Source organism: Misgurnus anguillicaudatus, chromosome 22 (assembly GCF_027580225.2).
Source record: "Misgurnus anguillicaudatus chromosome 22, ASM2758022v2, whole genome shotgun sequence".
Taxonomy (NCBI): domain Eukaryota; kingdom Metazoa; phylum Chordata; class Actinopteri; order Cypriniformes; family Cobitidae; genus Misgurnus; species Misgurnus anguillicaudatus.
This window is the reverse complement of record NC_073358.2, coordinates 39,103,162-39,121,168: the sequence shown is the minus strand read 5'-3', so window position 1 is coordinate 39,121,168 and position 18,007 is coordinate 39,103,162. Positions and strand designations below refer to the sequence as shown.

General features: G+C 38.4%; 1 protein-coding gene across 3 annotated transcripts; it reads right to left on the bottom strand.

The window, feature by feature from the left end:
- Positions 1-3,441: 3,441 nt before the first annotated feature.
- aifm1 (apoptosis inducing factor mitochondrion associated 1) lies at positions 3,442-17,884 on the bottom strand. Of its 3 annotated transcripts, none has more exons than XM_055198870.2 (19): positions 17,668-17,884; positions 16,657-16,787; positions 16,374-16,470; positions 16,104-16,130; positions 12,708-12,926; positions 12,530-12,592; positions 11,850-12,004; positions 11,583-11,713; positions 11,355-11,445; positions 9,321-9,405; positions 9,153-9,229; positions 8,734-8,842; positions 8,522-8,629; positions 7,977-8,065; positions 7,757-7,897; positions 7,524-7,666; positions 7,073-7,197; positions 5,399-5,583; positions 3,442-4,703 (listed from the first exon to the last, which is right to left on the bottom strand). In XM_055198870.2, the coding sequence occupies exons 1-19, from the start codon at positions 17,753-17,755 to the stop codon at positions 4,632-4,634; spliced, it is 2,136 nt and encodes a 711-aa protein (XP_055054845.2). In that variant the 5' UTR covers positions 17,756-17,884; the 3' UTR covers positions 3,442-4,631. The 3 variants fall into 3 exon arrangements, with proteins under 3 accessions (XP_055054845.2, XP_055054846.2, XP_055054847.2); XM_055198871.2 differs by having other exon boundaries at positions 12,530-12,589; XM_055198872.2 differs by lacking the exons at positions 12,530-12,592; positions 12,708-12,926 and having other exon boundaries at positions 17,668-17,883.
- Between the last annotated feature and the right edge of the window lie 123 nt (positions 17,885-18,007).

The following is an 18,007-nucleotide window of genomic DNA, read 5'->3' as shown; positions in this document are numbered from 1 at the left end:
TGGTCAAGACAATCTCCTGTTTTTTTACTGGGATTTTCGCGCACAACCATTTTTAGGGTTTATAAAGAATGGTGTGAAAAGGGAAAAACATCCAGCATGTGGCAGTCCTGTGGGTGAAAATGCCTTGTTGATGCTAGAGGTCAGAGGAGAATGGGTCGACTGATTCAAGCTGATAGAAGAGCAACTGAAATAGGTATGCAGCAAAGCATTTGTGAAGCCACAACACGCACAACCTTGAGCCGAATGGGCTACAACAGCAGAAGACCCCACCGGGTACCACTCATCTCCACTACAAATAGGAAAAAAAGGCTACAATTTGCACAACTAACCAATATTGGACAGTTAGGATGTGCATCCCACAAATCTCCATAAACTACAAAATGCTATCCTATCAATATGGGCCAACATTTCTAAAGAATGCTTTCAGCAGCTTGTTGAATCAATGCCACGTAGAATTAAGGCAGTTCTGAAGGCGAAAGGGGGCCAAACACAGTATTAGTATGGTGTTCCTAATAATCCTTTAGGTGAGCGTACATAGCACTGGCTTTAATAAGGCTAAAATAAGTGAAAACCCAGCTAAAGCCATTTTTTTGTGATTTTTCTTCATCAAATCATCCTACATAATGTAAAGAACATTCTGTGATTATATCCTTGATATCTTTAATATTGAATGATGCAGCATCACAAATATATAGAAAGTGGTGTCTGAAAGTCTCAGACTACTAATAAAAATGATTTTTATGTACCACTTTTTTGTAGGTAAATAAATATTAATTGCAACTTAAAGTATATTAGCTTAACATTTTGAGTTAAAAACATTATTTTTTAAACTGGTGAGTAGTAAGTAACCATTTTTAAATTTTACTCACTCTCATGTCGTTCTCAACCTGCATGAGTTTCTGTATGAGATTTTTGGTAAATGGTGGTAACCACAGTTCACGGAACCCAATAACTTCCATATAGGAGAAACAAATACAATAGAAGTCAAATAGTACCATCATGTGTGTCATGTGTGCTTATACCATAATTGATCAAAATATCTTATTTTGTGCTCAAAATAATAAAGAAACTCAAATAGGTTTAGAACAACATAAAGGTGAGTATATGAAGACAAAAGTTTTATTTTTGGGTGAACACGTCCTTTAAGATGAAACTTAAGAGAGGCATATATCCAATTTGCATATCTCATTTCTTCAGTGTGGTCTTAGACCTTTGGACTTCCACCCTAGAATAAGAGTGAATTTTAAATGATCAGCGTTTCTCTTTTTTAACCATTTATCATCAGTTTTGCAGTTTATTTAAATACTCCTGACATAATGTGAAATTTTAAGTAGAAAAATTACATTTACATAAGGTCAACAAAAACTACTCATGCAGCTTTTGGGAATATAGCATTTTACAGTGTCCTTGCAAATTAGATAATTATTCTACTTTCAAGTGATAAAAGCTTGACATTAAAAAACATGAGTTGATAACTTGGGTTGCTTGACATCTTTTTTAGCTTGCTGGAAACTAAAGGGCGACCCCGATTTCCTTGCAAGATTTGATCTTTAAACATTACAAATTACACGATAATCTGAACCGATATAATCTTGGAAAGGGTGTCCTCAGATGTGCAGGAAAACATTGCTTTCCTTATAATTAAAGATGAACCATAGTGGCTGGTTTCCTAGACAGTGATTAGCCTAAGACAGGACTAGACCTTAGTTTAATTAGAAAATACACTCGCCTAAAGGATTATAAGGAACACCTGTTAAATTTCTTATTAATGCAATTATCTAATCAACCAATCACATGGCAGTTGCTTCAATGCATTTAGGGGTGTGGTCCTGGTTAAGACAATCTCCTGAACTCCAAGCTGAATGTCAGAATGGGAAAAAAAGGTGATTTAAGCAATTTTGAGCGTGGCATGGTTGTTGGTGCCAGACGAGTACCAACGGTCTGAATATTTCACAATCTGCTCAGTTACTGGGATTTTCACACACAACCACTTCTAGGGTTTACAAAGAATGGTGTGAAAAAGGGAAAAACATCCAGTATGCGGCAGTCCTGTGGGCGAAAATGCCTTGTTGATGCTAGAAATCAGAGGAGAATGGGCCGACTGATTCAAGGTGATAGAAGAGCAACTTTGACTGAAATAACCACTCATTACTACCTAGGTATGCAGCAAAGCATTTGTGAAGCCACAACACACACAACCTTGAGTCGGATGGGCTACAACAGCAGAAGACCCCACCGGGTACAACTCATCTCCATTACAAATAGAGGCTACAATTGGCACAAGCTCACCAAAATTGGATATTTGAAGACTGGAAAAGTGTTGCCTGTTCTGATGAGTCTTGATTTTTGTTGAGACATTCAAATTGTAGAGTCAGAATTTGGCGTAAACAGAATGAGAACATGGATCCCTCATGCCTTGTTACCACAGTGCAGGCTGATGGTGTTGGTGTAATGGTTTTGGGGATGCACACTTTAGGCCCCTTAGTGCCAATTGATAATGCACCATGTCACAGAGCTCGAATAATTTCACATTGGTTTCTTGAACATGACAATAAGTTCACTGTACTAAAATGGCCCCCACAGTCACCAGTTCTCAACCCAATAGAGCATCTTTGGGATGTGGTGGAATGGGAGCTATGTGCCCTGGATGCGCATCCCACAAATCTCCATCAACTGCAAAATGCTATCCTATCAATATGGGCCAACATTTCTAAAGAATGCTTTCAACACCCTGTTGAATCAATGCCACATAGAATTAAGGCAGTTCTAAAGGTGAAAGAGCATCAAACACAGTATTAGCGTGGTGTTCCTAATAATCCTTTAGGTGAGTGTATAACTAGTTTAAACAAACGTGTCTTACTAAAAACATTACTTGTGCGAATTTTGAGGCAAAACAAGGGCATTGATGTATTTTTAGATATGTCAGTGCAAGTTGTTTTCAGTTTGGACAGCTCTTACACTTATTTTAGTCTAGGAATAGTCTAATCCCTGTCCGGGAAACCGCCCCTATAGGTTTATGCCTATATATACTGTGTGAGTTCGTGCGTTCTATAAACAAAACCATAAAATATGAAAGAATCAGAGAAATAATGAGATGAGCAGTGAGGAATTTACTGAAACAAGAAACAGTAGAAAGAAACAGCTCTGTGTGTGTATGTTGAGTCAGAGCAGTTAACTAGGCCAATGGTAATTTTCATGTATCTTCACTCCACAGTAAACCAAACTAAAAAGCACAAGACCCAGATTCTCTGTGAAATCACACACACTCGGCCGTCATGTTGTGTTTAAACAGAGACATGACCTCGGGATGATTTAGACCTCATGCCTAAAACCCATAAAGACATCTACTCTAGAGCACCAATCACTCACACATCACTAGTTTCTTGACTCACATTATTAATCTGCGTTAACAAAATAAATAAATCTAAAAGACCATGCAGACATATTTCAGCACATTTATTCAGGCATTCTCAAGTGAGAAAAGGAGATCCCTGAGGGAGGGGTCACTAACATCAACCCTATTCATTATGCTTTTAGGGAAGATTACAGTCCTGAGGATGTTTATTATACCAGAAACAAAAACTGATCATGTTTTTGGAGTCCAAAACAGCCTGAATGAATCTACAGAAGCCAGTCATTGTGATCTATCCAAAAACGCCAACATTACAAATTACCCCGGAAAAAATAAGCAAAAAGTAATGAAAGGCCTTAAAATCTAAACCACGCACACATTTTCCTCTTGTGACGAGTGGTCAAGTTGTGTTATGTACATGGTGAAAAACTTCAAGAAGAGCAAAAATGTGCAAAAAGACGTCACGGTGAGTAAGTTTGACCTGTGAATCAGAGCGCCGGTGCGTAAGGAAATAGGTCGCGTCTGTCATGACGAAGGATGTTTGCGGGCAGTCACAGGTGTAATGAGTCTTAACATATTGAGATGCCTCTTTAAATATGTCAAAGCCTCAGGGTTACATCCACATCGGGCAAATAAAGAGGAGGAATGTTCTGGAAATTTCCTTTGACAATCCTATGTACGGTGGACCCCGAAAGACAGCAAATTCTAGTTTTTGTGAATGGTTAAAAGGGTTCAAATTCAGACATGGCTAAAATAAATCTTCATTCATGCTTTTTAATCAGAGCCAGTTGCTTTGATATTGCAGACAGCATAAAATAATATGTTACCAGCTGTCAGACAAATTTGTCAATAGTTTTGTTTGTGTGTAACGCATCTTTATTACAATAGGTTTTGAAAGTTGATCTCCCAATCTGGTTGTGAGGCTTTTCTGACAGGCTGCATTCAGGAATTGAGATTTACTGACCACAACAGAAAAATACAGAACGCAAACTTTAAATACAAAGAGTGTAGATTTTGTTCAGTAGAAGAAAGTCGATACAAATTTAATCAATCCACGAGCACAATGAAACCACAGCACCACCTTGCGGCTTGGAAGCTGCACCGTTTTTCACAGTCTCAGAGTTCAAGGCCATAATAGCCGCTGACAGGCTGGTGTTAAGCCTGCGTTTGTTTGTTCTTGATTTGTGTACGTGTGTCTTTTAACAAGTTCACTCCACATAGATGTAAGCCGAGTTCCCTTGACAAAGTGGACAGAGAAAATAAGAGAGACTGAGACCTCTCAGTCTTCATGGATGTTGAAAAGCTTGGCCACCTCGTTCAGATCTGCATGCTCTTCTCCATCTTTGATTATCTACACAAACAGGAAATCAAGACAAATATTTACATCTGCACTTATTCATGTGGCAAATGCATTACTTAAAGGGGTCATATCGTGAAAATGTTAGCATTGCCACTTTGTAGGTGTGAGCAAAAATAGGTCATTGAAATTTGGCTTTCTTTATGATGTCATAAGGATATCTTATTAGAATAATACCGCCCCCTTAATCTACACTATCCAACCACAGCACTGCTATTTAGTGCAGAGAGAAAGAAAGAGAGAAAAAATAATTCACAGCACAATTGAGTTTGAATTGCATCAAACCACCATCATTGTGAACATTGCTTGCACTTCATCAGCTCATTTGCATTTTTAAAGACACACCCAAAACGACACATTTTTGTACAAACCTACAAAGTGGCAATGCTAACATTTTCACGATATGACCCCTTTAAAAGGTATAAACCTGTATAAATTACTTTGTTGTGCTGAACACAAAGGAAGATTTTTGAAGAATGTTTGTAACCAAAAAGATCAGGGGCACCATTCACTTCCAAGGCATAATTTTTACCTACTATGGAAGTTAATGGTGCCCAGATCTGCTTTGTTACAAACATTCTTCAAAAGATATTTTTTTGTGTTTAGTAGAACAAAAACATGTCAACTCAACTTTAATGAGAATTTCTATTTTCCAGGTGCAATGAGCCTAAAATAATGTTTCTTCTCACCTTTCTTGCAATGGGCATTCTGTTGAAGACATTCCACAGGACGACACCAACCACCACTTTGTCCCTCAGGTAGAAAATCACTCCCTTTCCATAATCTTCTTTCTGCTGGTTAGGAGGGGCCGGCGCTCCCGCTTTCACTGTTGATGCGACTTCCTCAGTCTCGCTCTCAGAGCGGATTCCAGTACCTGTGACAATGGAGGTAAAAATAACATGAACTTCATTGATTTCCACTGACATATTTAAAAGTTGTACTCTGATACTGATATTTAGAAATCAGGGCAGCCGATGGCCGATATATGAAGCCGGTTTTCTGTTCGGACATAATAATAAAAAATTTATTTTGATGGTCTATTTTTGCAGTTTAGACTGTTTTAGGGCAAATCTTTCTAAACACTCTTGAAGCACATTTACATTCTCATTTCTGAGGTACGATGAGTGACGTCTTTGAGTTCAGTGTTGGACAGATCTGTTGTTTTAACCGTTCGTTCAAACGAGTCGGCTCAAATGAGTCAGTTTGTGAATCAAATTCATTGCGTGCCAATCCAGGCTGGGCAAATGTAACAAAACAAAAAACATTTCCTCTCTGGATGTGATTTGGTCTTCCAACCTTTCGCCATTGCGGCCCGAATATTCGCTAGGGAGAGAGAGACCAAAAAGACACTTTGGAGACAGAAAGAGTGTGTGCTCTGCTCATTCTGCGTCCCGCAAACATCAAGATCATCACTCATTAATGACATTATATGAGCCCAATCTTTGTGACCGCACCAGGGTTCCCACACCTTAGTTAACTTCAAACTTAAGGACCTTTCAAGGACTTTCCACCCTCAAATTCAAGGACTAAATGTGGGGACACATTTCAAGTGAGAGCAAGTTACATCGTGTTACATTTTAGGATACATTGTTACAATTCCCTTTCAAGGGAACTCATGCTGCGTCACTGCGGTGACACTTTGGAGACGCCTCCAGGGGTAAGTACGTCTGAATGTGTATATCAAATTCAACCAATGGTGAGGCTTAACGACAAAGACAGGGTGACGCCGGAGTCAGGAAGTATATCGCTATCTGAAATATTGTCAAAAACGGCGTTACAGGGACGCAGGAACTATGGCAAGGGAGACGCAGCGTCTCATTCACTTCTCAGGGAACAACAGTTACATACGTAACCCGAGACATTTTTATGTGTCAAACACAACTATGCAAAAAAGCATTTTGGTATGAATCAACATTCGCATAAAGAATAAATAAGCATTAAAAGCGAATAGTTTAGCACGTGTGCTTAAAAAGTCTAGAATTTTTTTGATATTATCCTACACTACACAGGAAATAAAATTGATTATTTTTCCTAAAAAACTTCTTGCATAAAATACATTCAAGCACTTTCAATGACCTGTATTTATGTATGTATATTTTCAAAAACTTCCCAATTTTCACAGAAGTAGAGATCTGCTAGCAGCAAGAGGTGGCGTCACATCACTTCAACAGCACTTAGCTGCTCGCAGACGCGCCTTTTAAAATATGCCAAAAATATGCCAATCTATGGGACGGCCGATCAATCAGTCGACCTTCATTCTGGATCAGATTTTGTAAGTAGTAAATTTATTGATGCTACAAATGAAGTGGTAAATAGTGGTAATGATACAGTATACATGTTAGCAAATGTTTGTGTTTGAGTACCTGATTGCTCTGTGGCAGCTTTTGGTGTGTCCTTGGCTGTGGCTTTAGCAAACACTCCTACGGTCGGCAGACTGCTGTCCACTATACCGATGGCTTCATACCCCACATCTGGCCCCAAATCACTCCTGTAGTCAAGGACATACAGTATATTGTGAGTGTTGAATTATGCACAGAAGTTAAAAGCACTAAAATATTATGAACAGATATTGAAGATTATTTTTCTTGATCTGTTCTGACAAGAGCTAAGTAACCATAAAATATAGAGACATTTTTAAAGTTTCCCAGTCCAGGGAAGCATTTACATGTATATGTCAAGTCTATTGGTTGATTAAAAACTTGTCTCCTCTGCTCAATGTCAGGGTAATAAAATACGAAGATCTCTCCAGATTTCTACAGTCAGTGTTGTGTGTCAATGTGTTAAAGCTATAAGAGCGTGTGCATGCATGCATACCAGAACATGGACTGATGCCAGTATGGTTTGTTGGCTCCTGTCATGTTCTCTCCAGCCAATCGGCCACTGACAACAGCATGATCATGATGCTCCACACGCCGCCTGCCCAATTTGATGTCATAGAAACACGCAGCATCTCCTGCCTAGAATGCACATCAATTCACTTTAATTACAATTTAGGAGTTTCAAAACAAGAACCAAAACGACTTTGCTCTGAGAAACTCTACACGTACCACCCAGATATTGGAGCGGGCCTGGAGCTCAGCATTCACCCGGTACCCTCCGAAATCCGAGTCCACCTCCAGCCCGGCAGATTTGGCGAGCTCCACGCTGGGCTCCAAACCAACTGCCGCCACAATGTGGTCCGTCGTCACCTAAAGCATTTGAGTTGATAACATTAACCACCATTGATTCCAAGCTAATGTGACCATAATGCAATAGGTTGATACTCACATGTCGTCCATCCTTTAGTTTAATCTCCAGTTTGCCATCTTTATACGTCACATTTTTCACCACCGCTTCTGTCATTACATTCACTCCCTCTATAAAAGGTCAAAGGGTTAGCAGTGCTAAACTTTAAAACATCAAACTGTTCAAACTGGTTTCCTATACATTCTGGCATTGTTTGGATGCATTCACACCATTGATGGAGACCATGTTTCAATGCCAGGCCGATAAAACAAACAGAGCAATGTTTCAATAGCAACACAGTGCCTGTGTTTACACTTTTGAGGGAAATCAATGCCCAGTTTGTTTTACTATAGCTGTCTCTTCATATTTAATCTAAGATGAAAGCCTTTTATATCTAATAAAAAGGTCCATGTTGTCAATCAATCAATCAATCAATTTTATTTATATATAGCACACTTAAAACAACCATGGTTGACCAAGGTGCTTCACAGGTTCAATTTGACCAACAACAGATTACTACTACTACATTTACAACAAAACGTACGTAATATACATTAAATAAGATAAAAATGTGTTTATCCTCTCACCTTTTCTGACTTTCTCAGTGGTCCAGTTACTCAAGTATTCAGGAAGAACTTTTCCCATGTTCCCCTTCTCTGGATACATCTGGATCACCTCTAAACCAATATCAGTGGCTACAAAAAGATACAACGAAATGCAATTATATGTACAGTATATTTAACATCAACCAATTATAAAATCATAAAAATTATTTATAAAAAAAACTGTTTGGACTCACATCTGCGACCGATGGCACATGCCAGCTCACTCCCCAGAAATCCTCCACCAATGATTGTAATGGATTTCACCTCTCGGGAGATCTTCTCTAGAGATCTAAAATCCTCAATCTTTTAAAAAGACCATATGACTGTTAAACTTGGAAACTTACAGAGAGATGTATAGTATAAACCCAAAACAGTAAAATACATAACCACCATAGAAATGTACATAATCAGTTTTCAATGTAAAAGTGGAATGCCCCCTAAAGGTCATTCTGCATCCTCCTCACACACGGTGAGGTCATTTTTAAGGCAAAAGGTGCTGATCTGAGGTTGTATGTATTAAAGGTACAAGAGCTTATCTAAGGTTTTAACTCTCATTGTAGTATCAGCCTATGAAAACTATTAAAACTCCATCAGAAAACTAAAGTCAACATACTTTCCTAAAGAGAGTTGTCCTCTTCTTCACCTCCTCTCCTGCCCTCTCAACCACTTGCAGGTTTCTAGGCACCCCACCTAAGACACACACACACATATATAAATATATAACAGATACATACAAGATACACCAATGAGTGTGTACCAATGTGTGTTTATGCGTGTTTACCTGTGGCAATGAGGCACTTATCATAAGAAATCTCAGCACCATCACTCAGTTTGACTTTATTTTCCCTGACGTCCATGTGAACCACCTACACCACGGACACAAACACACAAATAGAGTTATGATTAGAATGAATCAGCCATATAGTTTTGCATCAGTGAAACACTTCCTCCTCTTTACTGTGCTCAGCAATTTCTTATTCATTCACCGGAAAATTTTATCCGGGCATCCAGATTAGTAATACTGCCGGAATCAATGTCGAGGCGAGACTTGTGTGTGTGGACAAGAGGGGAGTAGAGTAGTGGCAATGTAATTGTGAGACTATTTTAGCAAAGGAGCTATATCTAACTAGCAGAAGGAGAACATTTGTGTATAAACAAAAATGCTAAATTAAATGTATAAGTTTGGCGGGCCTGCCGTCACCACCTCGGAATCACATAACTGCACATCACTTGCGAATAATCAAAAATGGGTAAAGAGGTGGGACGTGGGTGAACCTGAAGTGGCTGGTTGCTAAAACCACGCCTGCCTAGCATAACGGTAGTGACAGCAGTGACAGTTCACCTGTCACTTAAGTGACTTAATATAATTTAAACGAATGAGTTTAAATTATTTAAAAAAATTCACCCACCTCAAAGTTGTCATGAAGGGCAAAATTAGCTATATAGACCAAAAGCACATTTTGGAGTAGGCTATAAACACAATTATTTCCGCTGTAAAGTTGGGCGTTTTAACATGGAGGTCTATGGGAATTGACTCCCTTTTGGAGCCAGCCTCTAGCCAAAATTGAAAATTACCTGTATTGCAGTGTGCCATGTAGCTGTCCAACAATGTAAACAATGTGCAAAGTAGTTGAACCAAAAAGTGCACGATTAATAAAGTTATTGGCTTCTAAAGTAGGGAGTCAACTCTGAATCGCTGAAACAAGTCATCATATGGATTGAATCTCCTGCCTGTCTTTATCCAATAATACAAACACTTTGCATAATAATCTCCGCCTACAGCCCTGCCCGGGAGAAACGAAAACTATGACCTGCCCACAGCTAGTTAGTGTGTAAACATCATATCACGCTGTGTTTTCAGTTTGTGTTGTTTTCACTACCAAAGGATGAAGATATATGAGGAATCTGTGGTTAAAATTACTTTTTCAAGTAGGGACATACTAAACGTTTGGCTGTGAAGAATCAGTGGTTAAAATTACTTTTTCACAGAGGGATGTACTACACGTTTGGCAATGAAAGATGGTTCAGTACCTACTTTATTTGGAACAACATGCGTCTCCTAACCACAACCTTTAAGTATGATTATAGATACATACTTGCTTAAATGAGTGTAAAAATGTTAATGTCTGTCGTCGTTTATATTGCTTGGACTAATGATGTGTATTGATGTTGTTGTTTAAACTCTTAATATACTGCCAGGAAGTCACATTAGCAAGCGGCTAATGCATGCTGAACTTACGGTTTTGCTATGACCCAGTTAGCTTACATAAATGCTTAAATGAGAGTAAAAACTTTAGTTTCTGTCATCGTTTTAATGCTTGGATTAATGATAAATGATGTGTATTGATGTCAATAATGTCATCTCAGTAAATCATGTTAGCACTAGGTCAATACATGCTGCACTATTGTTGGTCTGTGCCACTGATCTGTGGTCTCCGCGACTGTGTCAGTTGACCAATAAGAGCCTAGTATGCTACTCAAAAGTGGGGTTTAGGCAGACTGAGTCTTTAAGTGGCTTCACACGAATCATTTGGGGATCTCTGAGAAATGGGGTAATTTTAAATTTATATTTTGAGAAAATTACAGTGTTTTTTGACCTTGCATGCATTTAAACCTGTTGTCCGGGACTTATAAACAGTGATAGGACCCTTAAAATTGGCATCTTACTGGATCTTTAAGTCACTTCCGTATTGGCTTCGCAATAGATATCGGAAGATTGCCCCTTGGTGCGAATACAAGAACAAAATACGGACAGAAATTCTGAACACTTTTTCCACAAATTGTCTGGGCAACTGTGCGTGCAGGAGCTTCTCACCTTACGTCCAGTGAGAACAGCCACACCCCCATTCTCCACCTTGGCAAGATCTATGGGATCGACGTAGAATGTGGGAGGCTGGAAGTAGATACTATAAAATACAAAAGTAAATAATAACAATTACTGCATGTGGTCTCATCAAATTTTCTATGGATTGCAGACCCTAATGAAGTAGAAACTACGACATCAAATGCAGGTGGGTACACACACACACACACACACACACACCTCCTCTCTTTGCCGTTCCACTGTTTGAAGTGCAGCGTTTCTGTGACTTTGGGGTCATCGGAGAACCAGAGCTCTTTAGAGAGAGGGGGTCTCATGTAGGGCAGGTCAGATTCTTCAGTAATGATTAACACCTGTATGTGTACCAAATACAAAACTTTAAAACTTCTCAAACCTTGATTGACCGGCCATAAATAAGAACGAAAATAGATTTCAAAATACATGAATGAGGTAAAAAAATGATTCTGCCTATTGCTATGTGTGACTTACCCTGGCACCAGGGTCACGTGCCCGAATGGATCTAGCTGCAGCGAATGAAGCCGTGCCTCCACCTATCAGCAAATAGGAGGCGTGTTCAGGGACATCTGGATGAGCAGCGGTGGGTTCAGGGGGCACAGCAGCAGAAGCGGGTTCAGGAGTTGCAGCTGGTTAAATAAACAGCAATTTAGTATACACACAAATAAACAAGTTTATCTACATTGCATTACATTATACAACACATTATCATATTAGCGTAGAAGTGCCCTCAGGAACACAGCTAGATGAGAGGAGAAATTAGCATTTTAGTAAACATTTTACCTCAGGTTATATGAAAATTAGGCAGCAATTTGGTTTTAAGTGTGTGACCTCATACCATTAGCATTATTCATTAGTGTTACAACAGTCACACTTGACCAAAACAACGTTTTAAAGAATGAAATGACTGTGGGAAAGCAGATACGGCCTTCAACGAAGAGTGTAGACAATGATGTTTCGAAAGACAAAAAAAATGATCTTCAAAAAAACAAGGGAAAGTTTTCGAAATTCAAAAATATCATCTAGAAAATAATGTATCCAAAACAAGGTGTAGTAATGGAAAGTTTGAAATAGGTGCCCATTCATGTGAATTATCACTATCCTTATCGCATAGTGTTTAAATAGCTCCCATCCAGTAAAAACTGGATTCTTACCACTCTTGGAAACAGGTGGAATCTCTGGGACATGTTCAGCGATGGCTACAGATGTGGGCTCTGCTTGGTAATCCCAATGTAAGAGGAGAGCAAAGATGTTAACCTCAATTTTGAAATAATACAAAAAACGATCCGCTTTACAAAATCCTGGATTTCCATGCAGATGTTTCAATCTTACCACTCTCAACTACAGGAGCTTCACTCTTTATCACTTCTGGAGCTTCAAACCCAGGCAGTTCCACAATGGGTTCTGATATAGGAGCTTCCACGGCAGGTTCTGGTACGGGCTCAGTAATCGGTATGGTTATGGAGGACTCCACAATAGGTTCTGTTACAATAGGTTCTTCCGCAGGAGCGGGTTCTTCGGGTTCCACGGCGGAGGCTTCAGCAATGGGGTCTGATTCCACAGAAGGGGCAAAGCAAAAACGTTTGACAGAGCATCAAAACAATCTTTCACTCTATATCCTTTTGCTTTTGACTCTCTACACTGACTCTTTGGATGCTTCAAGCTTCCAGTGATTATGAATAGAAAAGATGACACTTGAAGAAACTTGAAGAATGATGGGTTATACATGTGGGTCGTTTGGATGAATGAAATCTTCCAGGACCGTGGTTGAATTTGTAGGGTTTGAAAAGAAAAAACAAAGAGGATAACATTACGGGTGGATGTGAAAACATCAGGTAAAGTTTAAGCTTTTCTGGGTTCAGGTTCTTCAAGTTCAGGGACAACAGCAGACTCAGCTTCATGTTACCATGACGCACATCAAACCTTCCTGAAGTGTCTGCACATCAGATTCTCTGCTTAAGATATTCTGGAATCATCTCTTAGACTTATTTCCTTTATATTCAACTTCTCTCACCAAAACTCTTGCTAGTGCTTGTGCTGGTGCTGATGGTCCTGTATGTATCGATTCTGCAGTAAGGTCCATGTTGGTTGCCATCAAAAAGTCCAAATGAGAAACATTTAGCAGCAAACCGCTTTTCTCCATATCTCCAGCAGCTTCATTGTGTAAGAAGGGTACAGGTGGACTGTCTAAAAATCTAATTTTTATTTAAAGTGACAAAGACAAAGCAAGACAGTGACTACAAATCAACTGTCTTTAAAATATCTAATAGTTAGTGAGACGAATGGTTAAAGAAAGGAGAAAATCCCATCACTGTTGTGGTAAAGTTAGGTTCGGTAGCAAAGACGATGTGTGACAGAAAGACAACAGACTCAAACACATGAGGCGTGACTGCGTGACAGTGCAAGAACTTAAGAGAACATCACCTCAATCCGACCATTAATGAGCCCAATGGAAGAAAGAATACATCGAAAACTTTACATCTGTACCATATTACTTTCTTAAAATTTGAGAAAAGGAATTAGTGATAATTTAGAATAAAAACAATGAATTTTTCTTCAGTTGGTTGGGTGAGGGATGTCAATAGAGTTACACATATGGCAAACCACACAAACACAAATGTTGACACACTTGACAAAGAGGAAACCGTTTTCCACGTATGAACAGATGTAGAAGGACAAGGATGTAAAATGTTAACTCTAACAGTTTTTGGCAGGTGCCTTCCAACAAAAGCTATTTGGAAAGTGCATAACGTGTAGTATTGTTAATAGAGTTTAAAGGTGCCAAAGAATGCATTGATAAAATATATTTTAAAAAAATCTGATATCTACATAAAAGGTATGTGACTTTATTAAGTGCAAAAAATGATCCAGAGATATATGTTTGAGCCTGTATCAGACAAAGATACAGATTTTGGAACAACCAATTGTTCGGAGATTAAAAATTTACATTTCTGAGTGGTAAGTTTATTTATGTTTTTTCAGTATGGACCTAAAAAAAACGTAACTGTAACGTCAATAGTAGAACTTCAGCCTAAACACTAGCATATAGCATTAACTAGCATATAGAGCCAACTCAGTAGTCCCAACTATTTTTTAACACTGTAACAACTTTGTAAATAATTTAATGTGTAATTAAATGTTGGGGCGTACATCATGACTGTAACGTCATAGTCTGTGTTATGTTGAAATTAGCCTGTTCCAGCGGTCTTTTGCATGCAGGAGGTTTACATAAGTAAGTAATCAGAAGGAAACAATCGTGTTTGAGACTCACAATATGTCATTACTACACCTATGTATCGGCCGCCGATATTTATCGGTCGATTTTTGATGAATTTGAAACCATTGGCATATCGGCAATAGCACGAGAAAGGCAGATACCGATTGTTTATTAATTAACTGCATAAAGAAATCCATTATATGTAAAAAAAAAATGAGTTAATGTTGTTAATAAAATAAATGCTGAATAGCAAAAACCACCGTTGAAGGTTGTCATTGCTGTCTTATTATATTTGTTTTAGCTTAATTTGTGCCTCTCTTATTATGTTGGTCAGTTGAATGTTAATTAGATCCAATCCATGTTCAGTAAAAATAATTTGATGCAGAAATAAACTAGTTAATAGACCAACTGTATAGTATTGTATACAAGCGTTTAATATCGGTATCGGCCAGAAGTTGTCTGTTTAAACCGGTATCGCCCCAAAAAAATCCTATCGGTGCATCCCTAGTCATTACCATCAGTGTTGTGGGTAACGCATTACAAGTAATGCGCATTACGTAATAATATTACTTTTCTGAAGTAACGAGCCTCAGCTAAGAAAAAGTAATGCAAAAGTAACTAAAAAGTAACTAAAAAGTAATGTAAGCATTACTTTCCATGAAAAGTAACTAAGTAACGCAATTAGTTACTTTTGTGGGAGTAACTTAATATTGTAATGCATTACTTTTAAAAGTAACTTTGCCCAACACTGATTACCATGTACAGAACTCTTAATATTCATCGTTTTACATTCCGTGGCACCTTTAAAAAAGGAGTAATACAGTAACATGCAGTGTCCTAATCTTCATGCAAGCTTGAATCTGACACAAACAATGATGCACATGGTAGTGATGCCAAAAGACAAGAAATTACAAGAGAAAAACAAACAAATGAGTTATGAGCAAAAAGAATGTTAATAATTAATAGCACATTTTAAGTCAACCTTTGCTGCTTATCCTGCATGACCATAATAGCGTTTATATAATGAATTAATGTAAAAACTGGATGAACTAATATCACATATATTCACAAGCCATATTGTTGTAAATATGACCCAAAGCTACATAACATGTTACATAAGTCATTATTTGGACTAGGTAGAGTTAAAGATTTTCCAGGATGCATTTCCTACAGGGTCTTTTACTGCATGAACAGAACATTCTGTGCGTGTAAATGCACTCACCGAGCATGCCCACCAACCCGCATTTGCCTTTGTGCATCCCATTAATTTAGGCAAATTAAGACCACAGAGCACAAGCACATGACACCTCAGGAAATATTCAGCTTTATTTAAAAAAAGGGATTTCTCAGAATGTTCAAGTGAGACATTCTTCACATAACTAGCATATGTATTCTAAGCCTTTTTAATAAATCAGCCAATGAGCAGGGAGTGGAAGTGCTCTGTGTTCAAGATGCACATGCATGTTATATGCACATATAAACAGAATGATGCGGTTAAAATAACTTCTCACCTTCTTTTGGTTTTGCCACAACTCCAGCTGAAAAACAAATGACAACATAGCAGTGAATAACTCATACGCTGTTACTTATTTATTAATTGTTTTTGGCTATATGCAAAAATTGACACACACCAGGACAGCTTTAGATTTTTTTTAAAAAGAATTAAGTTAACTAAAGCACAATTTTAACATCTGCTAAATAAATGACACCACTCTTTCAAGGGTCGGTGAATGTATTTGTTGGTCACAAGTCCAACATGTGTGACTAATGTGATCACTTACCTGCAGCCTTAGCTGCTTCTAGCCCTTGTTTTGTTCTGGCAATTTGCATCATTCGCTCATTATACCTTTCCTTGTCTCCCGAGATGGTGCGGTAGGCCTTCAAACACACAAACAAACAATACGGACTTGAAATTCTGCAACTCTAGGAATCATCTGAAAAAGCTTTGGATGACAAATGCTGCCTTCGTTTAGTTTAATTCAAGAAACTGTGTGGGAAAGCATAAATTCAATCAATTCTCCAAAACTGAAGCTGATGATGAAACAAGTCATAAGGGCTACTCACATAAACACCTGCTCCCAGAAATGTTGCTCCAACCAGAACAAAATAAAGGGTGTTCTCGCCGCCCCCTCCTGTTGCCCCCGATGACATCTGGGCCTTCTGCATGATCTCCAGTCTTCTCCCATGTTTCAGCACTGAGATGTCAATCATTAAAATGTTTTATTTTAACGCAACAAATTTGTAAACCTTTAAAGATGTCAACCAAGTTCACTGGGTTAAAATAATGCTAGTTCTTAAATATAGCTAAGCTACCCACTACAAAGAAAATTTTTGTCTTACTATTTCCATAGCCACAGGTTTTATTGAATGTGTCTATTACAAAAACATATTTTTGCCACAGTTTTACAAATTATTACTTTTAACTTTTTTCTGAGCTGCAGACGTGTACTTGACAGAGTGCACGCTCAACACCATATCAAGTTAGACCTTGGCCTAAATCTTATTAATTACAACCCTTCAGGTACTGGTCCTGAAAAATACTGGAGCACACTTAAGTATTTACTATATTAAGCTATAGCTAATCTAAGTATATTAATTACTAGACATTGCTAATGTATACTATAGTATTATGTAGTATTAACTAATACACAGCAATAAATACTGTAGTGTACTTCAATATTTACTATGGTAGGGTTAAAAAATAATATAGTATTTTGAAATTTTACTATAGTATTTGGAATTTTAGGTTTACTGTAGTAAATGGTTACAGTTTAAATATCTACGTAGTTTAAAAACGTATTGTTGCATATCTACGTCATGAAATAACTTGAACGATGGGCATTAATCCAATCGTAAACTAAAGAAAGTTTTTATTCAAATAGTGCAAGCAAACTAGCATTTGGACAGCACCTCCTAGCACGCATCAAACTGGACCGTTATCATACACAAACATGGTCCTCAGTGTCTGTAACGGAGCAAATGCTATCGCATTTTTGACAGACTGAAGTGAACAGACAGCGTCAAGTTCACATGTGAGCCGTGGAGCCACCGACTTTGCCGCTATTCTCAACTTGCCTGATTTCCTTGTATTTTGCAGACACAAAGTGGAGGAGGCCCGGGCCAGCGGAGCCAGTTTATTCCACACTGTCTTGCACTTAAACATCGCCGTGTTTCGCGATAACGACAGCCTCGGAAAGTTCACCGCCACGCTCACCGTACAGCACTCGCACAAGGCCGGAGACCTTCTCAGGTCATTCAGCTCCTGCAAGCGATTCCGGTCTCAGCTGACGGACCGCCCTTTTCTCGCACTGATTGGCTGTGGCACTTACAGATTATTCTTTGATTGGTTAGTGTATCTGCCTATTACAATAGATCGCTTCAGCCAACGATGATTGGCTATTTGTAAGGTTCGTTT

What these genes read in the sequence shown, in the direction of transcription:
- aifm1 (XM_055198870.2), bottom strand. Translation starts at nt 17,755, where the DNA reads ATGTTTAAGTGCAAGACAGTGTGGAATAAACTGGCTCCGCTGGCCCGG. An exon ending in CTGTTCTCACTGGACGTAAG is followed by an intron (nt 9,406 to 11,354) that starts GTGAGAAGCTCC and finishes TCCGTGGTGTAG; the next exon opens with GTGGTTCACATGGACGTCAG. An exon ending in TAAGTGCCTCATTGCCACAG is followed by an intron (nt 9,230 to 9,320) that starts GTAAACACGCAT and finishes TGTGTGTCTTAG; the next exon opens with GTGGGGTGCCTAGAAACCTG.